Source organism: Panthera leo, chromosome D1 (assembly GCF_018350215.1).
Source record: "Panthera leo isolate Ple1 chromosome D1, P.leo_Ple1_pat1.1, whole genome shotgun sequence".
Taxonomy (NCBI): Eukaryota; Metazoa; Chordata; class Mammalia; order Carnivora; family Felidae; genus Panthera; species Panthera leo.
In genome coordinates, this window is record NC_056688.1 from 53,932,538 (window position 1) to 53,956,385 (window position 23,848).

Consider the following 23,848-nt stretch of genomic DNA (forward strand, 5'->3'; position numbering starts at 1 on the left):
TACCATATGCTCTCACTCATATGGAGAATTTAAGAAACAAATGAGCAGGGGTGCCTCGGTGGCTCAGTCAGTTAAGCAATAGACTTCGGCTCAGGTCATGATCTCATGGTTCGTGGGTTCAAGCCCCACATTGGTCTCTCTGCTGTCAGTGCAGAGCCTGCTTCAGATCCCCTGTGTCCCTCTTTATGCCCCTCCTCTCCCCTGCTCACTGGCTCTCTCGAAAGAAAGAAAGAAAGAAAGAAAGAAAGAAAGAAAGAAAGAAAGAAAGAGAAACAAATGAGCAAAGGGATAAAGAGAGAGAGAGAAAGCAAGAAACAGACTCTTAAACTCTTAACTATAGAGAACAAACTTATGGTTACCGGGGGAGATGGGTTTGGTGGTGGGGAATAAAGAGTACACTTACCAGCATGCCTGGATGGCTCCATTGGTTGGGTGTCCCACTCTTGATTCAGCTAAGGTCATGATCCCAGGGCCATGAGATCGAGTCCTGCGTTGGGCTCCGCACTGAGCATGGAACATTTTTAAGATGCTCTATCTCCCTCTGCCCCTCTCCCCCGCTTGTATGCTCTCTCTTTCTAAAATAAAAAAAAAAAAAACTTAAAAGAACATTTTAAAAAAAGAGAACACTTATCATGATGAAAATAAATAAAATATTGTTAAAAATAAAAAAATAAAAATAAGTCTCTAGGCATTCAGAATCCACAGAGCTGCTATACAGTTTGTGAGATAATCAAAAATCTGAGCATCCTCTGAGAGAGAAGCTTGTTACAGTGGTCGGGAGAACTTTCAGACACCAGCAATGCACCCAGAACTGAGAGCAGAATGAATTAACTCTTCAGAAAGGAGAGGCCAGATCATGTGGTTTATCAAAACCTTCTTCACCAAGTTGTGTATTGTTCTACCTGCTCAGGTTTTCAAGCTGGAAGACGCTTAGAAACAGAGATTGGCCCTTTTCAGCAATTTCTCTCTAAGTCCCAGATCTATTCATTCTGGGTGGTGCACCATAGAAAAAGGAAGGACTCAGGGGTAGGAGAGACTGAAGCTAGAATCCTGTCTCAGATACTCACACCATTCAACAAATAAATACTAAGTCCATAGATTGTGCCAGCTGCTGCTGCTACTATGGTGAGTAAAAACAGACAAGCTCCTTGCCCCTATGGAGTGAACTCCTAGTAGGAGAATTTTTTTTAATTTAATTTAATTTTTTAATTCACATCCAAATTATTTAGTATATAGTGCAACAATGATTTTAGGAGTAGATTCCTTAGTGCCCCTTACCCATTTGGCCCATCCCCCCTCCCACAACCCCTCCAGCAACCCTCAGTTTGTTCTCCATATTTATGAGTCTCTTCTATTTTGTCCCCCTCCCTGTTTTTATATTATTTTTGTTTCCCTTCCCTTATGTTCATCTGTTTTGTCTCTTAAAGTCCTCATAAAGTCATACGATTTTTGTCTTTCTCTGACTAATTTCACTGAGCATAATACCCTCCAGTTCCATCCACATAGTTGCAAATGGCAAGATTTCATTCTTTTTGATTGCCAAGTAATACTCCATTGTGTGTGTGTGTATGTATGTATGTGTATATATATATACCACATCTTCCTTATCCATTCATCCATTGATGGACATGGACATTTGGGCTCTTTCCAGACTTAGGCTATTGTTGATAGTGCTGCTATAAACATGGGGGTGCATGTGCCCCTTTGAAACAGCATACCTGTATCCCTTGGATAAATGCCTAGTAGTGCAATTGCTGGGTGGTAGGTTAGTTCTATTTTTAGTTTTTTGAGGAACCTCCATACTGTTTTCCAGAGTGGCTGCACCAGTTTGCATTCCCACTAGTAGGAGAATTACGTAATCATGCAAATAAATGCAATTGCACTGGACAGGCCAGGGAAGGACAAGGCCAGGGAAGACTTCCCAGGGGGAAGTGGTGCTTGATCTGAGAGCTAATGAATTGATAGTTAAGTAGCCTAAAAGGATGTTAAAAATGATACAGCAGGCCCAAAATGGAGTCACTTATGTGAAGCCCCACACTGCAAAACCAGGACTTATTAGTGTCAGCTCTCCCACAAATAGAATCTGAAACTAGTAAATCAGGAATTGCCTAATCAGCACTAGTTAGGTAATCTGCCTGCTAGACCCCTGCTATCCCCTAAAGGAAAATAACCTAGCAATAGCCAACCTGCTTTTTTGCCTAGTACAACCTCTTGTTCCTGCATCTGCCTCTGAAAGTCTTTCATTTTGTACAGCTCTTCAGAGCTCTTCTCAATCTTCTAGAGTGGATGCTGCTTGATTCATGAATCACTGTATAAGATCTTGAAAGTTGACTGAGTTGAGGGGCACCTGGGTGGCTCAGTTAAGCATTCAACTTCAGCTCAGGTCATGATCTCATAGTTCTCAGGTTCAAGCCCCACATTGGGCTCTGTGCTGTCAGTGTGGCGCCTACTTCAGATCCTCTGTCTCCCTCTCTCTCTGCCCCTCCCCTGCTCGCTTGCTCTCTCTCTCTCTCTCTCTCACACACACACACACTCTCTCTCTCTCTCTCTCTGTCTCCAAAATAAATAAACACTAAAACAAATAAAATTTACTGAGTTGAATTTTGTGGGTTTTTTTAAGTTTTTTAATGTTTATTTATTTTTGAGAGAGAGAGAGACAGAGTGTGAGCAGGGGAGGGACAGAGAGAGAGAAAGACAGAGTCCGAAGCAGGCTCCAGGCTCTGAGCTGTCAGCACAGCACAGAGCCTGATGCGGGGCTCGAACTCACAACCGCAAGATCATGACCTGAGTTGAAGTCGGTTGCTTAACTGACTGAATCACCCAGGCACCCCGAATTTTGTTTTGTAATAGGGAGAAGGAAGAATATTCCAGATGAAGAAAAAGAATGCATAAAGGCACGATGACAGGAGAGAATGTGCATGTGCCAGAGCCTGAGAGCAGACCAGTAAGGTAGAGTGAAGAAGGTTTCAGAGGAGGGGATACATGTGAGAGATATGAAGCTCAAAAGACAGGACTCAGCAATAGCAGTTAGGAATACTTTCGTGGAATGAACAGACAACCTGACCAACAGTGGCTTGAACACATGAGAGTGTGTGTGTACATGTATGTGTGTGCACGTTTCCTCAGATAAGAAGTTTCCTGAGACAAGAAAAAGACAGTAAGAATTCCAGAAGTAAGGGGGATTTGAATAGGAGTTCAGTGATGCCAGGGCCAACATGAAGCTCTTTTTCCAGCTAAATCCATCTCCATGCTTCATGATCAAATCCAAGGCAGGAAGAATTGGAAAAGGGGGCAAAATTCAAGACAACAGTCTCTTTTATCAGGAAAGGAAAACCTTTCTCAAACCACCCTCCTCCTCCAGCAGACCTAACTGTGTAATCAGGCCACTTTTAGCTGCCAGGGAAGCTGGAAGTTCAACTGTTTGGCTTTTCTATCCTCTTTAGAAAAAAATGGAAAAGGTAGAAGAGGATTGGGAATGCATGTTGAGTTAGTCAATTCACAGTGAGTTTGCAACTACAGGGTGGGGGAGTGAACAACTGGATGGTTGATATCATTCTGATTAGATAATATTGCAACACAGTGAGTTCAGTTTTGGGAATATTGAGCTTGAAGGTATATGGTAAACTGAATCCCTGGAACCTGTGAATATTACTGCCTATGGCAAAAGGGACTCTGCAGAAATGATTAAATTAAATTTTGAGAAAGGGAGATTATTTTGTATTATCCAGGTGGGCCCTAGATGTAATCACATGTGTCCTCACAAGAGGGAAGCACAGGGAGATTTGAGCCCAGAAAAACACTAGATGTGACAATAGAAGGAAGAGGTTACAGATGTGAGGAAGGGGCCAAGGAATTCAGACAACTTCGAAAACTAAAAGAAAATAGATTCTCCCCTCAGAGCCTCCAGAAGGAATCAATGACACCTTAACTTTAAGGTGTCACAAGCCTGTCGAGATTGATTTTAGACTTCTGACCTCGAGAACTGTAAGAGAATAAATTTGTGCTGTTTTAAGCTTATGCTTTAAGTTTGTGGTAATTTGTTACAGCAAGAATAGGAAACTAATGCAAGTTGCCTTTAAAACATCTAAGAGAGGTCAGTTAGGCAGTTGGATATAAGGGTCTGGAGGTGAAAGAAGAGGGCTAGGCATGAGGTCTACATCTGAGTGTCATATTCAAGTGTGTAGCATTTGAAGATGTAGGAGGGCATAAGCTCCTATGAGGAGAGTGACACTGTCACCTACATGCTGTGCATGTTTCAGCAAGATACTTAACTTCTCTGAAACATTATTTATTGAGACTTTATTCTGTCCTGGCACCATACAGAGCTATTTACGTGCACTCATTCAATACTCTCAGCCATTTTATGAGGTAGACACCATTTTTATCTATTTACAGAACAGGAAACTGAGGTTTAGAGAGATTAGTCATGTGTCCAAGATCAGACAGTACATGATGTAGTAAGACTAACTCCATTCCTCATGCCTTGGCCCTTATAGCCCATGCACCAGCAGCACTGGCACGATCTAGGAGTCTGTTAGTCCTACTGAATCAGAATCTTCACAAGATTCCCAAGTTATTTATACTTTGTGTGACAAGCACTAGACTCTAGCCTGCGTCCAGAATGGGTTCCACTCTGGCAGGTGCCGCACCAAGAACCTAACTCCGAGTTCTAGAAGCACAGACGTTTTACACCTCTGCATCTTTGCTCACACCATTCTCTACCTGGAGCTGACACTTCTGTTCAGGTGCCTGCATTAGGCACCTCCAGGATTCTCAGGTGCTTTCGACTACAGCAACTCTCGGGTTACAATGCTGTCTCCTCCACTACGTCTCCGGTGCAAGAAGATACAGTCCTCTCTCGCCTAGGTGCCCCAACGCCGGGTTTTGCCAAGCAAAATGCAGGAAACGCCAGAGCAGACACCCAGCAACTATTTAAAGATAAGTATGAAGCAGCTAACGAAACTTAACTTGTCGCCAACTTAACTTGTCGCCGTAAGAAATCCGCGCAGACACTGTCACGCCCTGCCGAGCCCTGGAGTGAGACGGGGCGGTGAAAGGACAGTTAGCGGGAGGTTTAAATGACACAGCACTAGAGTCCCACGGCCGGACTGGCTGAGCGCATGCGCGCAGCGGCCTAGGCGCCGCCTCAGACGGCCTTTCCCGCATGCGCGGGAGCCCGGATGTGGATCCAGTTGGTTGAAAGCGCCGGGCGCTACAGTAATGGCCGCTCTCGGAATTGCGATGGGTGGTGGCAATTGGTTTTCGGCTTTGGCGCTCGGGGTGACTCTCCTCAAATGCCTTCTCATCCCCACATAGTAAGGGACCCGCACCACGGTTGGTCAAAGCGGGAGAGAGAAGCGAGGATGCCCGTGGGTGGGAGGAGGGAAGGGAACTTGAACGCTCCTGTAGGCTCCGCTATGCTTTTGCTAAGCTTCCCGCTCCGCCGATTGATTGTTACTTGACCTGAGAACTAGATCATAGCCCTGGATGGCTAGGTTCAGGCTTGGCGCTGACTGAGTTAAATGTTTTTAAGCCTTGGGTCTTCATCCTTAATATGCAGATTAAGAACACTCAGCTCCACCATTCGTTCAGCTGTATTTAACAGTTGTCTGCTGGGCTAGGCACTAGAGATCCAGTGGTGAGAAAGACATTTCCGATTCTTGCCCTCGATAGATTAGTGGGGGCAGACAAAAACGAATGTTTCAGATTGTGATAGGATGTATAAAAGAAACTGACTACAGGTCAAGGCTTTACCCCTCTTTTAGGAGGTGATGTTTGAGTTAAAATTTGAAGGATGAAAGAGAATAAGCCATGTAAAAATCAGTTCAAGCATAGGAGAGAATAAGTGTAAATGCCCTGTGGTAGGAAAAAAAACTCAAGAGCATTCTGGGAACAGTAAGTGACCCTTGTTGCTGAAGAGCATGATGGGAGGAGGAGAATGGCACAGGATGAGGTGGACAGTGGCCAGATCACACAGGATTAGATTTCTATTTGAAAAATAGAGGGGCAAGGCTGAAAGCATGGAAACCAGTTAGGAAGTATCCACCAAGTAATATGTATACTGTGGGTACTCAATATTAGCTTCCACCATCTGTTCATCCTTCCTAACTCTTATCCCATCATTTATCCTTTCATTCCTTTTCTCCCTTCCTTCCAGGTCTCCCCACCTCTTCCCAGTTTAGGTTTTGGTTTACTGGTATCATTTGGTTCAAGTTCTTGGTGATATCCTGCTGGGTATGGAAGAACTGTATGGATAGAGTGTGCATTTATACTGATGTGTCTATGTAATTATATAAGCAATGAAATGTGTGTAGGTTTAGCAAAATGACTTACAGGGACTTAGAAAAAGGAGTTGGTCAGTTGAACTTTCTGTGCAACTGAAAATAAATAAGAAACATATCTCCATTTTAAAAGCAAATTGGAAAAAAAATCTTTCTAAAATGAAGAAATTCCTTTCAAATCGGAGTGAAAGGGAATTCTTTTTTTTTTTTTTTAACTGTAGATCTGTGTATATAAAGTAATGTTTCTTGCTTTAGTTACTTCAGGGTTCTTACTTTTAATACTGCTCTTAGTCCAGGATTAAGAGCATATATAGTTGTAGTTAATGTTCTGCTTCTCAACTGCAAAACCCTGGCATGTGAGAGGGAAGGACTACAGCATTACGGTATTACAGGATAAATGTAAATATAGTGAACAAACTGTTAACTGCTTTTTGTATACCATGTACTGGGCTAGGTACTACAGGGGAGGACAAAATGGATATGATCACTAATCCTATAAAGGGTATAGTTTAGTAGGATAACAGTTCCAGCAACAAATTAAAGTAAATATGTAATTACACAACTACACTTGTATTAAGTGTTATGAAGAAAATTAGCCAGCAATCCTGTAGGAAAGTACTGTATGATCAAATGTTTAATCATATAAATAGAATGTATTGTGTGCAAGTGTATCAAAATTCTTTTATTTCGTCATTCACTTCATTATGCTCTTGTTATGATGTGCTGAACAGGGAACATGGTTAGTGAAAGAAAGATAAACCTGGCTGTTACTACAAAATTAGTTTAACAATGTTTAAAGAACACAACTTTTTTATCTGTCTCATAATTTGGACCTTTTGTGTACATACTGCTAATAACATGAAGACCTTTCTCTGCACTATATGCAAATGGTAACTAAACAAAGCCACTTTGAATCCTTAAAAGTTCTTTCCAGGTTTATGACAGTAATTGTGTTTACATTTTATGGTGCCTAGTATTGACACAGTGTTATATCTCTATATTAAACAGATGAATCCATTAAAAAAAAAGTGTTATAAGGGGAAAGAATGGGATTTTATAAGGGGACTAACTAGGGAGACTTACTTAGATTGGGTGTCAAGGAAAGTCTCAGGAATTGACATGTAATTGGAGGCCTGAAGACCACGCCCAGTACATGTCTTTTGATAAACATATGTAAATGTATTTCTGTTGACTACTGAATATACTTAGAAATTAAAATGCTAGATCAGTTTTGAATTGTGATTTTGAGGAATCCATAGGAAATTAAGGGGACATTGTCAGCAGGAATTTGGAGATACCTATCTCTAGAACTCCGGAAAGAGATCAAGCTTGTACTGTGGTTTGGAAGTCATCATTATACCGTTAATAATGGAAGCAATAAGAATGAATAAGATTGTCCAGAGTAGAATAAGTTGCATAAAAAGAGGACCAAGAACTGAACATAGGGGATCATCAGCGTTTACCTGATGAATATTGGAATGGAAAGCCATGAAAGTTGGCTAGGAAACTCAGGAGATAGCTGACACTGGAAAGGTTGTATAAAACATTGGAAAGTGTTAATCGGGTTTTGCTGTGGAACTCGTTGACTTTGATGATGAGTGGTTAACTCCACAGGAATGTGTTGAGCCCGTCTGTATATCAGGTGCTGTTCAAGACGTGGAAGGGAAATACTGCAGTAGACAAATGGGAAAAGAAAATTATTCTAAAGAGGGGAGAAAGGCACAGAATATGCCACCCCAAAATATGTCTCTTTGCCATAAGGATTATTTGGGGCTGATTATTTGGAGAAACTGCAGATACAGGAGAAGCTCTGAAAACAGTAGAAGTTACCCTTTTAATAAGATTTGTAAGTTTTTCCTTTTTATAAGGAAAATTTATGTGAGAAAGGGGGCCTGTACCAGAAAGAGAGCTGTTACCAGAGATCACTTTTCCACCTGAGAGACTTATCTGCTGGCAGGGTGACCTTTGTGCACCAAACATCTTTTCACTTGAATTCCTTCTCCCCATTTGAAGCCCCAGGCTCCTATCCCTGTCCTTAGTTCAGGGTGGTATATGAGCCTTAATCATTTGGCCACCGTTTAAGCCTCATGTCTTTCTCATCTCTTTTCGGGCTCCCATATATACATATATTATTAAAATTGGCTTTTTTTTTTTCTCCTGTTAAATTTGTCTTATGTCAGTTTAATTCTTAGACCAGCTACAGAATTTAGAAGGGTAGAAGAGAAAATGTTTCTTTCCCTGCAGGAGAGATTCTTGACTATATTTACACATAGTGAGGAATTAGGAGACATGGGAAAGGCAGGGCAGGGGCCTTTTCTCACCTTCTCCATCTGATGAACTCCTACTCATCCTTGAAGTTCTAGCTGGTGTGTGAAGCATTTTCCAGATAATGAATATTGTTAGAATTCTTTGTGAACAAGAGTAAGTGACCTCTGAGCAATAGCCAGAGGACCTCCCTTAAGAAAGAGTATGGGATTTTGCCCAGCCCTTTAGATAACTCCAAGAACCTTTTCACTTACTTGTAGATCCCCAACTTTTCCAGAAGGAGGTCTGGCCTTCAGATAAGTGAGGTGTCTCAGGATTATGTAATGCCTGTTTGTGTTTTTAGAGGATCATGAACTGTGGCTGTATAGGAGTGTTAGTCCATTTAAAAGCATAATTTTAGAAATGTGAAATTGATAAATGTAACAAAATCTCATTTTACTCATCTGATTACTTTGAATAGCCATTCCACAGATTTTGAAGTACACCGAAACTGGCTTGCTATCACTCACAGTTTGCCAGTATCACAGTGGTATTATGAGGTAAGTTAAATTTTCACTTTTTTGGTGGATTGTCTTTTACAGTGATGTGTGAAATCATATAAGTCTTACTGATATCAGAAGTTTTCCATGTGATTATAGCTCTAATTAATCTTTATAAAAATTGTACTTTTTCCTCAGTTCTGTCCTCTGGCACTATTAGGGAATCCCTGTACTTCAAAATGAGTTTCCCAAACAATAAATTAGAAAGTATAATATTCGCCACACCCCTTTTGAAAGAATTTGGGACTGGGAAAGAGGAATAATTAGATTCCAGGCCTGGCTCTGTCACAGCATAGAAAATATATTTCATTTCTCTGAGCCTTAGTTTCTCATCTGGCACATAAAGATTAGGAATGAATTATTTCTAAGATCCTGCTAATCCCCACTATTTATGAAAAAAGAAATAATCAAATGTGATATATAGGTTTCTAATATACAAACCATTCTCCTATTATTTTTGAAAACTATGTATTTTTATTTCTGGTATGAATTACTAAGTTGCATATGATATTTCAGAAGTGTCTTGATCAAAAATAGCACTCTGCTGCAGGGAGGTTTTTTTAAGACAATCTGCAAAGTTTTCTCTTAATTCATTGTTGCTTTTGGGGTTTGTTTGTTTGTTTGTTTGTTTGTTGTCAGATCAGAATATCCTTTGTACCAAAAAAGCTTAAGAACAATTGACCTAAGGGACCGAGTTCTTCTCACATAATAACATTATAAGTATTTGATAGGAATGCTAAGGATCTTTAAGTAATTGCTTTAGTATAAGATAGTTCAGTTTGCACGTATACATATCCATTAGAAGACATTTTGTGTGGCCTAGCAGTCAAGAGTTTGGGGCTGTGTTTCCAGACCACCTCTCCGTGACTTTCAGTTCTGCCAGCTAACACCCATGCTGAGTGACTGTGGGCAAACTGCTTGACCTCTCAAAGCCTCAACATCCCTAACTATTAAATGATAATAAGTATTAGAGTGAAATGAATATGATGCTTATAATCCTTAGCACAGTGCTTGGAACAGAAGTGCTCAGTAAACATTAAGAGTTATTAAGAATTAGCATTATTCATATCATGACCCTTAGACTGTAAATAAGAAGGCAGCCCCCTGTCTTCTCTTTCTCTCTGACCATTCCTTCCTTGTCTCCTTTGTTAACTTTTCCTCATCTGTACACCCTTTAAACAGCTGGTACTCTAGGGTTCTCTTTGTGGTACAGAATTTCAATTCTCTAACTCTTTCTGGATGTTCTTTCATGTGTTCCTATAACCTTCACCATTGTCTGTTAACTTAAGATTCCTAGAACACTATTTAGGCCAAAGCTGTCTTCTTTATCAATTTATTTTAGATAAAAGAGTCTTATATAAAAGATACTCTTGTGGTACCTGGCTGGCTCAGTCAGTAGAGCATGCAGCTCTTGATTTCAGGGTTGTGAGTTCAAGCCCCACATTGGACATAGAGCTTACTAAAGGAAAAAAAAAAGTATTCTTGTAATGGTATACTTCTTTGTTCTTCCTGCTCTGCTCAAAAATAACCACAAGAGCCAATAAGGAGCAAAACTCAGTTGTGGGCAAGGCTTGACTATATGAGACAAGAACCTCACAGTAGGGGATAAGGCTGGAGAGGCACATGAGGTCAGGTCTGGAAGGGTCTCTCTGACATGGTAAGGAGAGTGAACATGTGAGCAGTGGACTACCTAACTGTGACTTCAAACCTACCTTTCTGCTCTGGCTTCAGCTTAAATTGATTGGTCGACTGGTTGGGAAAGACACCAAAGAGACCCACAGTAAATACTTGTGGAATGAACACAGTTGTTTTGAATCTTCATATGAAGAAGTTGGATATTTCTTTTTTTTTCTTTAAAGTTTATTGGTTTATTTTGAGAGAGAGCATGCGCATGCACACACGTGAGTGGGAGAGGGGCAGAGAAGGAAAGAGAATCCCAAGCAGGCTCCAGTGCCATCAGTGAAGAGCCCAACATGGGTCTCAAACTCTCAGACCCTAAGATCATGACCGGAGTTGAAATCAAGAGTCAGATGATTAACCAACTGAGCCACCCAGGTGCTGTGAGGTTAGATGTTTCTATATCTGAAGAAATAGCTCTTCTTGAGAGCAAGATAGAGTTGCTCATATTAAGCGGTGTGGTAAGCAGCCAAGGGCGTTGCACCTAAGACCAGATATCATGAAACCAGCACAGGCTGACAACTCCTAGAACTGATAACCAGCAGAACCAGAAGAAGCCTGCAAAGACCCAAGACTGATTAAGCTCCTTTAAAAAGGGAGGACTTTTGCAGCAAACTGTCAGACTCTCCAGACGTTGAATACAGTGAAAGGGTCAGTGGGTCTTTGCAGGCTTCTTCTGGTTCTGCTGGTTATCAGTTCTGGGAGTTGTCAGCATGTTCTGGTTTCATGATATATGGTCTTAGTTGCAACGCCCTTGGCTGCTTACCACACTACTTGACATGAGTCACTGCTTGACATGAGTGACTCCATCTTGCTCTCTACAGCTCTGTTGTACTAGCTTACTGAGCTAATGGATTTGGAGTCAGAAGCCTCAGATTTTAGTTCCACTTCTGCTAAATATTAGTTAAGTGATGGAACTGTTTACTTGGGAGGAAATGATAGCTAATAGCCTAACTGGCTTCCCAAAAACTGTTGAGGTAAGAAAATGGCCCAGATGGAAATCCTTGAGGTCCAGAGAACCTTCTCAGCTAGATTTGGAAAGTCTTTGTGTGGGGAATAGGAGCAGCATGTAGAGAGCCTCTGAGTGGTGTGGAATTGGGAATAGCAAAGAAACGACAGGGACATTTTATTTTGGAAAAATGGCCATCTCCCAGGCAGCACCTGTCCCTCCCAGTTTTTTTCAATGCTTTTCCTAGTCCCCATTTTATTTAAAGTAATAAATGTTCCAAATAAGGTAAAGTAGGACAAAACCTTTTACACTTCTGTAGAGTAAATGGCTCTTTCAGGGTAGAGTGAACTCTGACATAGAAACTGTAGCTGGGAACTGCATATGTTAAAGTTTAAGTTGATGTTGACTTTCCTGGAATTATATGGAGCAGTAATTTCTAAATTTGTTTCTTAAATATCTATACCCTAGCAAGAAACATTTAAAAAAATTTTTTTAAGTTTATTTATTTTGAGAGACCGAGCACATACAGGGAGGGGCAGAGGGAGAGGGAGAGAGAGAGAATCCCAAGTAGCTTCTGCACTATGCAGAGCCCGATGCAGGTCTCCAACTCACAAACCGTGAGATCATGACCTGAGCTGAAATCAAGAGCTGGACGCTTAACCTACTGAGCCACCCAGATGCCCCGCAAGAAAACATTTTGATCATTTACTACTCCATGTGAGTTTATTTATAAATTATAAAAGTACTGCCTTATTAACATACTATTAAAAGTAGACATTAAACAGGATGAAATTAAAAAATAGAATTTCTAACTTTTCTTTCTCCAATTTAATAGCTCATCTTGTTTACACTCTCCATTGGAAACTTGGGATTAGGGAAGGAACTTTTCATAGAGAATTTAATGGGTGGGTTCATAGCCTGAGTGCTTAAGACATACAACCTCTGGGTTTGCCTCAGATCTGAGGCTTTCTACATGTTGGTACCTGTAGGGGGAGGAAACAAGCTACTTCTTATCTGGACCCAAAGTTGTCATTTAGCCTTACCATGAACAAAGAGCTAACAAGTAGTTTGTCAGAGTCTCTCTCACCTCATTTTATACCACAGAGCGACCCTAAATAGTAGTCCCTATGAGCACCCAGTTAGTACCCAGTGAACCTTCAGTGCAATTCCAGAAGGAGAGGAATTTCCCATTGAAAAGAGCAACAAATACAGAGTAGGGAGATTATTATTACCATCTGAGCTCTTAGAGGTGCAAGGTCTGAGTTTAGTTTTAGGGACATCCTATGGTGATAGCAATAATTTTTTAAATGATAAATAATATTTACGGACACTTTGTTTCTGGTTCAATACTATGTAAATAGTATTTGAAATGCGTATGTAAAATTTAATGCAGTAATGAGGTAGGTGCATCCCTGTTGTTTGGGTGAGGAAATGGAGACCTAGAGTAATCTAACAAAACATAGTATCCTGAAGTTATATATTTCATATACTCTCTATTTCATATGATCTGTATTTTCATTTACTCATTAGTGATTGCTTATTTGTTTAACTGATGATTTTTTCATACTTAATATATCAGGCACTTACTAAACGTTCAGAATACAGAAATGGCAAGGAGTGACTTTTGCTCTCTTAATCTCAGTATCTGATAACCTATAAGAACAAAAGATAAATAGCATTTGTGTTATCTTTTGTCATTCATAACTGTGTTTCATATGTATTATATCAATTAACCCTCACACTACCTCATTTTACGAATAGAGAAGTTGAGTCTCTGAGACAGAACTTGAACCCAAGCTAGTGAATCATTTGTTATACCATAGCTCCCTTTTTATATTTACATGAGTAGCACCATGTCAGAACCAAGGTTATTATTGCAAGTTTCATTAATTTTCTTTGAAATACAGTTAATTCTATTTAAGGAAAATTGAAGACCATTATTAAATAACTTAGGAACCAGGTTTTGGTGGTCTGCTCAGTCTTACATAGAAATTACTCTATAATTTAATCATTTCTTTAAAGTTGTTTTTTTTTAATCTCTGTACTCATTGTGGGACTTGAACTCACAATCCCAAAATCAAGAGACGCACACTCTTCCAACTGACCCAGCCAGGCACCCCTAGGTCATATTTTGAATGCAATTTTATTTCATGTGCTTTTTTAAAGACTAGAGAGTGAGGATTTTCAGTCTTTACACCAACTTTGTTTATTCAGCTATTTAGGATATGTTCTATTTTTTTATTTTTACAGGCAACTTCAGAATGGACCTTGGATTATCCGCCTTTTTTTGCGTGGTTTGAGTATGCCCTGTCACATGTTGCCAAATATTTTGATCAAGAGATGCTGAATGTCCGTAATCTGAACTATTCCAGCTCGAGAACCTTACTTTTCCAGAGATTTTCTGTCATCTTTACAGATGCACTCTTTGTGTATGCTGTCCACGAGTAAGTCTGAGAATGTCATTTTGTGTGGAAGGTGTTGAGGACGTAATACAATATTAAGTAGTATTAACTGGTTCCTCATTTGAGAGAAACAAAGCTCACATGATAGCAAATTCTAGAATAGTTCTGAACTCTATTACTGTGTTTTAAACTGTACAGTGAGTAATTACAGTAGGTAGGCTAGGTATATCTTGTGGAAGACAATGGGGAATGAGGTGGGATTACAAGGCAGAGGCAGAACAAGAGATTGTGAGTGTTCTGAGGAGTAGTCTCACGTAGAGTTCCATGACCATTTCTTCTGCTCAGAATGGCTCCATATGCTTTTCTTTCCTTTCTTGTAACCGGCCCCCAGAGGCTTCTGTGACCTACCCTATTCTTTAGGATACACACACATACATACAGCACACGCACTCATGTACACATACTCATTGTGCTGACCACCAATGGAGTGCCCATTCTAGTAAACTCAGGAAACCTTACTGAGTGCTTTTAGTTGTTGTTTCTGGACTCTTTCCTTCATGAAGACTCTTCACTAACTTAAAAAAAATTTTTGTAACATTTATTCATTTTAGAGAAACAGAGCACAGGCAGGGGGGAGGGGCAGAGAGAGAGGGAGACAGAATCTGAAGCAGACTCCAGGCTCTGAACTCTCAGTACATGAGCTATGAGATCATGACCTGAGCCGAAGTCTGACCCTTAACCGACTGAGCCACCAGGCGCCTTAGACTCTTCACTAATTTTAAGTTATGTTTGTATTTTATATTTTTATGCTTTGCATCTTTTACTTATAAATTAATTTTAGTTGACTAGACATATATACAATGTCTTGCACAGTGACTTGTAAGTAGTAAGTTCTCGGTTAATGTTGGTTCCTATTCTGTCCCAATACTTTATTAAGCCTGCTGGTATGATGTGACAGACCACCAGCTGTGTCCCTTCATGACCCTTGTCACAAATGGATCATTTCTATTTGTGAGGCCCTCTACACTGAACCCCTGCCCCATTTAGGCAAGAGTCCCTTGACAATGTTTTAACCCCTGCTCATTCTCAAGGAGTAGTTCCCACTTGACACCTTAACATTCAGTCTGTTTATGACCTAGCAAGAGTTGGAAGGGAAGGTGAGTTGTGATGTATTCCTTTAAACTCAAAATGGTTGAATTGAAGTTCCTAGAGAAGGCATATGAGCAGAAGGAAGAGGGAATAGAATTCATTTCTACCTACAGTGTAGAAGGAGCAGTTAAATAAGATATAAATTGTTGAGATCTATGTCCCAGTTCCCAGAACCAGGCACAAAGTATAGACAGTAACTTACTTAATTTTCTCAATTACCCTGTAAGGTTACTGTCTCTGTTGAGGAAATAGGCTCCATGGAGGAAAAGCAGAACACCTTTTGCTAACCCCTCTTTAATTGCTTCTTTATTGTCTATTTCTTTTTTGGGGCTTAGATTTCTGTTTTTGCGATTTGCTGATACTCAAACGTATTTTTTAAAATCCTTTTTCTGGGATTATGCATTGTTGTCAAAATTTTGGAAAACCGAAAACCACACATGTACACAAAGTCGAAGTGACCCATACTCCTCCACTTACAGCTATCACCATCACCATTTTGCTATATATTATTTCATTCTCTCTTCTATGTCTGAATATAATTTTTATAAAATAAAAATAGGATCATAATTTTTTTCACTTGCTATTGTCATTTAATAATAGATCTTGACCTTTAAATGATACACATTTTTAATAAATGTTTTTAAAATTATTTGGACAATCAGGAGCTATGAGTTCGTGGCTCTATTTTTTTTTTAAGGGGATGTTAGGTCTGATATTTATTTTTATTTTTAATGTTCACTTTTGAGAGAAAGAAACAGAGCATGAGCGGGGGAGGGTCAGAGAGATAGGGAGACATAGAATCTGAAGCAGTCTCCAGGCTCTGAGCTGTCAGCACATAGCCCAACATGGGGCTCAAACTCACGAACCGTGAGATCATGACCTGAGCCAAAGTTGGAGCTTAATCAACTGAGCCACTGAGGCACCCCGCTCTATTTTTTTTCAAATGTTTATTTATTTATTTTTGAGAGAGAGAGAGAGAGTAAGTAGGGGAGCGGCAGAGAGAGAGGGAGGGATTGAATCCCAAGCAGGCTCTGTACTGTCAGGGCAGAGCCCAATGCAGGGCTCGAACCCACAAACCATGACTTGAGCCAAAATCAGGAGTCGGACGCTTACCCAACTGAGCCATCCAGGTGCTCCTCGTGGCTCTATTTTTAATTTGGCTGCTATGATATATAATTTAGAGTACCATATTATTCTGGTCTGCATTTTTTTATTATAGTTGATATACAATGTTACACTGTTATATTAGTTTCAGGTATGGTCTGCATTTTTTACACTTCAGGACTAAATAGTGTGTGCCCTCTCAACTTTCAAAATCCTTCCCTTTGAGTTTATGGTGGCTGTTTGTTTATTTTTCATTTTACTAAATGAAGACTGTTTCAAATCAGCCGAGCTGAAAAAGAGACACGGAACTGACCCTGAGGTCTTTGTTTCTGCTGTCACCTTTTTAAGCAGTCAAGAACAGCATGGGCAGTTTATCAGGAATAGCTAATAAAATATGTCTGAGTGTATCAGAGTGTACTCTGTAGTGGTATGGTGATGTTCTAATGAAGATAAAAGCTCTTTCTGCTTCCTTCCTGGCGTTCCACTGTAGGTGCTGTAAATGCATTGATGGGAAAAAAGCAGGTAAAGAACTTACAGAGAAACCAAAGTTTATTCTATCAGTGTTACTGCTGTGGAACTTCGGGTTGCTAATCGTGGACCGTATCCTTGACATTTTCTGCACTATTCCCTTACTTACTCTGATATATACTAAGTATGAGATTAATTATTTCTTCAGTGGTAATTCTGAAATGTGAGCTACTTTTGAAAATGGGTGTGGGGTGGGTCCGTGGGTTCCCAAAACTATGGTTTCTATGGGTTCTCCCAACTGTACCAGACACTGATTTTTATTTATTTATTTTTTTCACTTGGAAAGTAATTTTATTTATTTATTTTTAATTTTTTTCAATATATGAAATTTATTGTCAGATTGGTTTCCATACAACACCCAGTGCTCATCCCAAAAGGTGCCCTCCTCAATACCCATCACCCACCCTCCCCTCCCTCCCACCCCCCATCAACCCTCAGTTTGTTCTCAGTTTTTAACAGTCTCTTATGCTTTGGCTCTCTCCCACTCTAACCTCTTTTTTTTTTTTTTTTTTTTTTTTTCCTTCCCCTCCCCCATGGGTTTCTGTTAAGTTTCTCAGGATCCACATAAGAGTGAAACCATATGGTATCTGTCTTTCTCTGTATGGCTTATTTCACTTAGCATCACACTCTCCAGTTCCATCCACGTTGCTACAAAAGGCCATATTTCATTCTTTCTCATTGCCACGTAGTATTCCATTGTGTATATAAACCACAATTTCTTTCTTTTTTTTTTTTTTTTAATATATGAAATTTACCGTCAAATTGGTTTCCATACAACACCCAGTGCTCATCCCGAACGGTGCCCTCCTCAATACCCATCACCCACCCTGCCCTCCCTCCCACCCCCCATCAACCCTCAGTTTGTTCTCAGTTTTTAACAGTCTCTTATGCTTTGGCTCACTCCCACTCTAACCTCTTTTTTTTTTTTTTTTTTTTTCCTTCCCCTCCCCCATGGGTTTCTGTTACGTTTCTCAGGATCCACATAAGAGTGAAACCATATGGTATCTGTCTTTCTCTGTATGGCTTATTTCACTTAGCATCACACTCTCCAGTTCCATCCATGTTGCTACAAAAGGCCATATTTCATTTTTTCTCATTGCCACGTAGTATTCCATTGTGTATACAAACCACAATTTCTTTATCCATTCATCAGTTGATGGACATTTAGGCTCTTTCCATAATTTGGCTGTTGTTGAGAGTGCTGCTATAAACATTGGGGTACAAGTGCCCCTATGCATCAGTACTCCTGTATCCCTTGGGTAAATTCCTAGCAGCAGACACTGATTTTTAGAGCACTTTGTTTCTGAAAAGCTAGTGGTGATATTCAAGAACCAGTTAAACCATCAGTAAAGCAATATACTGGGATTTGTTAACTGTCTTTAGATTCATCAGATACATATATCTTACATAGTTTTAGAACACATTATTCTAAATACCTTTTCTAGGAAAGGGCCTGTCTCAGTGTTACATATGGGACCAGGCAGACTTTCATGCTCTTCTACCTACCACCTTAGATTACCACATATTAACAGGCAAAGTTCTTAAATCCAGAAGATACGAATGAAACTAAAATCTTAACGACAGGAGCCTAATATTTTACAGTTTTCATAAAGGTAGCCATGTGTGAGGAAAACACCCACACTTTGGTTCAAGTCTGACGTGGACTCAGCTCTTAGCAATGGCATTGCAGTAGCTTTAGGCCGTGTGTAGATTAATGGCTCTGAGCTCTGATGTCCTCACAAGTTCGTCGTGAGGCTTACTAAGATTGTGTATATATACTATAAACGAGGGGGTGCTGCATGCCAGTGGCCTTCAGTAGCTGTTAGGTCCCTTCCTTTCTCATCCCTAATTCAAAAAACAAAACCAGAAAACTCCCTGTCCTGTAGCTGCTGGGTCTTTAAGATAGAAAAAACATGGGAAAGTTTCCTGGTTTTCTTCTTAAACATAATTTTTTTTATCCCCTATATAATCCTTGGCACTATATACATTTATTTTTTTTTATTTTTTATTTTTTAAAATTTACATCCAAATTAGGTAGCTTATAGTGCAACAATGATTTCAGGAGTAGATTCCTTAGTGCCCCTTACCCATTTAGCCCATCCCCCCTCCCACAACCCCTCCCGTAACCCTCAGTTTGTTCTCCATATTTATGAGTCTCTTCTGTTTTGTCCCCCTCCCTGTTTTTATATTATTTTGCTTCCCTTTCCTTATGTTTATCTGCTTTGTCTCTTAAAGTCCTCATATGAGTGAAGTCATACGATTTTTGTCTTTCTCTGACTAATTTCATTTAACATAATACCCTCCAGTTCTATCCACGTAGTTGCAAATAGCAAGATTTCATTCTTTTTGAAAAGAGTAACACTCCATTGTATATATATACCACGTCTTCTTTATCCATTCATCCATCGATGGACATTTGGGCTCTTTCCATACTTTGGCTATTGTTGATAGTGCTGCTATAAACATGGGGGTGCATGTGTCCCTTCAAAACAGCACACCTGTATCCTGTGGATAGATGCCTAGTAGTGCAATTGCTGGGTCGTAGGGTAATTCTATTTTTAGTTTTTTGAGGAACCTCCATACTGTTTTCCAGAGTGGCTGCACCAGCTTGCATTCCCAGGCACTATATACATTTTAATTAGAGTTTGTCTAAGGTTTGACTCTGTTTATAGAAAACACATTTATGAGAAGTTCAAACTGGAGGAATATTTTTGTCTTTAGTTTACCTATTAGGAAAGCATTTGCATTTTTATATTCAATCTGCTGGCACAATTCAACTTAAATTTGGTATCCTCTGTTGTCTTTCCTTAATCTAAGTCCAGATATTCATTTCCAGTACAATGGTTTTTTATTTGGATTAATGCTACTCTCCATTGCACGATTATTTCAGGTAAATACAAAATAGGCTGATTAGATTTTTGCCCTTAAGTCTGACTTTGAGCTTTGAAAGGCAACAATAAGTTGGTGATGGGTAGACTTATTTGATGAACTGTTTTGAATTGTCAAGCACTATAGATAATTTTATTGCATATTTCTCATAAATCCCATCTTCTCTTTTGACAATAATTTTCTTCCTTTTACGCATAGACTCTAGAAACTTGTTAGAGGGTGGCAGGCCTGAAATAAACTTGTGTTGCTGTATTTGGCTGGAATCATTTACCTAGGAATGAAGTCTCCAGTTTTTACAATATAATAACTGATGGTGGGGTTTCATCGTCAGAAGTATATAGCATAGTGTAATGGAAAGTATGGGATTTGGAATCAGAAGATTTGAGTTGAAATCCTGACTGACCCTAATGAACTGTATGACTCAGACAGGGCTCACACAAATGCATTGGCTTCTTTGGGTTAGGTACATTATATATAATATCTTATTGAGTAAACCTCACAACTATTCTATGAAATTATTGTCATTATTTTCCTCCTCTTTATAGAGGAAGAAATCAGAAGTTCATATTTTGGGGTCACCTCTCTGTATGCTGGATAAGAATCCTTAGCACTGGCATTTAGGAATTTATAGGGAATTTTGATTCACAGTCAGGTTTGGGAACCATTAACCGAAAGTAAGTCATTTAACCCCCTCAGCCACAGTTTTTGCATCCATAAAATGAAATGTACCTCTTAATACATTCTTATTTGTAAAATGGGGGCCCCCTACCTCACAGGGACTTTGGAAAGATCAAATTTGATAATCTGCTTTAAAATTCTTTGTCCACTATAAATGTCTGGATAAGTTTTTGTCTTTTAACCATAAAAAGCCTTGTAGCACTTAGAGCATAATTGGCATTCAGTGAATGATTGTTAAATAAAGTTTAGCTAGACCTTCTCTGAATCTTAAGTTGAAAAAGTGGTGATCAGAGATCTGGAAACAACCCATTATTTTTCTTTATCATTCCTCACTCATCTATTCTAGAGCACACCCTGATGAGACAGTGAGAGAAGGAACCTGGCCTTTCATGGCCCCTTTGGCAGCTTCCTTGCTGAACCACAGGAACATTATCTCATTTGATCCCCAAATTCCTGTGAGGTAGGTAGAATTCAGATTTATTTAGTTATAGTCAACTTGGGGATTTTTTGTTGTTGTTGTTTATTTGTTTTAAATCAGAATACCTTTAATTCTTGTAGGTAGTTTGTTAGGATCAAGTACTGTACCCGGTGTCTTCAGCCTGATAGTACTATATGTTACCTGATCTATAACACCAGATTTAGGTGGCTCTTTGGTAGCATAACATCATATGTATTCTTTCGTACTCATCCCCAGGTCCAGGGGATGAGGGTGATTGAATTCTCTGGGCTTCAGATCTTTAAGGAGCATTGGGGTGTGTTTTTATGATAATGTGTCCTGTACCTTAGCATCAAGCTTCGTATTAAATAAATATTTGTTGCAGTAATGAACTAGGCTCAGTATAAAAACTAACTAGAATCACTTGCCTGTTTTCTCCTTATATTGCATGTAGAATATTTGCCTGAAATTTAAAACCTTTTTATTATAGCAAATTTAAATCATATACAAAAGTAGAGAAAATAAAAATAGCACAGTGATCTACACACAAACACACACAAGATTATTTTGAAACATATCCCAGATGATTTCATTCATTAAGCATGTCAGAACATAGATTTTAAAATATGTATTTTTTAAATTGTGTTGAAATACACATAAAATTAACTATCAACCATTTTTTTAGTGTACAGTCTAGTATTGTTTTAAGTATATTCACATTGTTATGCAACCAGTCTCCAGGGTTTTTTTATTTTTTAATAAACTTAATTTTTTAAAAATAGTCCTAGGTTTATAGAAAAGTTAACAAAGATAGTACAGAGAGTCCCTGTGCCCCTCACCCATTTTCCCCTCATGTCACCATCTTACATAACTATGACACTTTCATAGTCCATTCTTTCAACAAGACTAAAAAACACTATTGTACACCTAAAACCAGCATAACACTGTATGGTTAACTAACTGGACTTAAAATTAAAACTTAAAAAACAAAAAAAAAGACTAAAAAATCAACATTGGTGCTGCACTCAGATTTCACCAGTTTTTCCACTAATGTTATTTTTCTGTTCCAGGATCCAACCAGGATACTACATTACTACATTTAGTTTACCCTGAATTTTAAAGTGATATTTCCCTTTTAAATCTCCTAGAAAAGGCATATGGAAGGAGCATTTCTCTTTGCTGTTCTTCTACACTTCAAGCACATCTACCTCTATGTCGCCCCGGCTTATGGTGTATACCTGCTACGGTCTTACTGTTTCACTGCAAATAAACCAGGCAAGTTTTAGTGACAATAACAAAACCTTTATTTTCTTTTTCCTTGATTTGGTAGCTTGCTTCGTGAGAGGATTTTATGAGGCACAGCAGATGTCTCTCGTTTATTGATCCTATAAACCCTTGACCATTTTGACTTTTCTGTGCTCTTGTCACATCATGAAGGCTGGTGTGCTATCAGGGGATACTTCTGGTTTTAGCACATTGTATAAGTTATGGTTTTCCATGCTCCTGGTAATGGTAATGTTCCTTTTCTGTAGATGGATCCATCCGATGGAACAGTTTCAGCTTTGTCCGTGTTATTTCTCTAGGACTGATTGTTTTTTTAGTTTCTGCTCTTTCACTGGGTCCCTTCCTAGCCTTGGTAAGTCTTTTATTTTTTAAATTAAGTAATACATGTTTTTTGTTGTTGCTGCTGTTGTTTAGAAAAAAATAATAAAGAATGTATAAAAGAAGCAAATCTACTTTTTTCTGATTCTTCCCCAGTATGACTCCCCAAAGACAGAATGTGGTCTTTCAGACATTTTGGTTCACATTCAAATATGTGTCTGTGTATTTACATGTTTAACTATATGTCTTTCACACACATAGACACACACACTTACACACAGAATTGATGATTATTGTTCGCAGATTTCCTTATTTGCTCATTTGCTTACTTGTGATAATTTATTTGTAACTCCAAAATCAATACTAATGGTGTTGCATAGTCATTCACTGACAACATTCAAAGTGCCTAGAATATTATAGATGTTCGATGAATATTTTTCGTTTTCCCCTTTTTCCCTCACCCTGGGGTCTCCTCCTTTGCAGCTCGTAAATTCTTCCCTTATTATAATTATCTCATAGCAGTACTGGACTGGTATTCAGCATATCTTGTCCCACTCAACAGATGAGTAGGTTAGACAAGAGGAGGTTCTGTGAACTGCTCAGGATCACACAACTACTTGAGGGAACAAGGACTAGAACTTGCTACACGCTATGTCACAGATGGTTCTTTAGTTCTCTTTTTGCATTTGGAAAAGATCGTTCACTGTTTAATCTCTTTTCTACAGAACCAACTGCCTCAAGTCTTGTCCCGACTCTTCCCTTTCAAGAGGGGCCTCTGCCATGCATATTGGGCTCCAAACTTCTGGGCTTTGTACAATGCTTTGGACAAAGTGCTCTCCATCATAGGTATAGTAGCCAGCCTTCTTACTTAGACGATGGATTTGGACAAGTCATACTGAGAAATGGAAAATCCTGCTTTGTGTTTTGAATGTGGCTGAACTGTTTGTTCTCCAGCCTTGTGTTTCAGCTTTCAGAATAAACAGGGGAGCAGTTCTAGGGACTAAGGTTTCAGTGTAGTAGACAGGCTGTGTTCCTTATAAAAACCATTTGTGGCAATGAGGTTGATCCTTTGCTTTGGAAAAAAAAAATACAATATTTAGACATTTTTAAAAGGTAATTTTTGCCTTGAGTAAAATGTTATTTAGCAGTTAACTCTGCTTTTAAACTTAAATGTGTGCAGAAGGAAAGAAGACCGTATAAGCTGTGACTCTAGGTGTTCTATCAGTAAGGAAAATGATAGTCATGCATGAGATGAGAAGAAATGGGAAACCTAGGCTAGGCTTTTAAGTTTGGGTTGTGATAAAATAATAATAATAATAATGTATATCTTAAGATGGTTCTACTGAAAA

At 39.1% G+C, this 23,848-nt stretch overlaps 1 protein-coding gene across 6 annotated transcripts in view; it reads left to right on the top strand.

The window, feature by feature from the left end:
- Nucleotides 1–5,187: 5,187 nt before the first annotated feature.
- ALG8 (ALG8 alpha-1,3-glucosyltransferase) overlaps nt 5,188–23,848 on the top strand; it is a 40,115-nt gene continuing 21,454 nt past the window's right edge. For 5 of the 6 annotated variants that reach the window (XM_042906224.1, XM_042906222.1, XM_042906220.1 and 2 more), the window contains exons 1-8: nt 5,188–5,315; nt 9,007–9,085; nt 13,962–14,155; nt 16,857–16,966; nt 19,717–19,784; nt 22,046–22,172; nt 22,430–22,533; nt 23,225–23,345. In XM_042906224.1, the coding sequence (XP_042762158.1) occupies nt 5,221–5,315; nt 9,007–9,085; nt 13,962–14,155; nt 16,857–16,966; nt 19,717–19,784; nt 22,046–22,172; nt 22,430–22,533; nt 23,225–23,345 (898 nt within the window). In that variant the 5' untranslated portion in view covers nt 5,188–5,220. Of the gene's footprint in view, nt 5,316–9,006; nt 9,086–13,961; nt 14,156–16,822; nt 16,967–19,716; nt 19,785–22,045; nt 22,173–22,429; nt 22,534–23,224; nt 23,346–23,848 lie in introns of those variants that run through there. The other variant, XM_042906225.1, reaches the window with a different exon arrangement.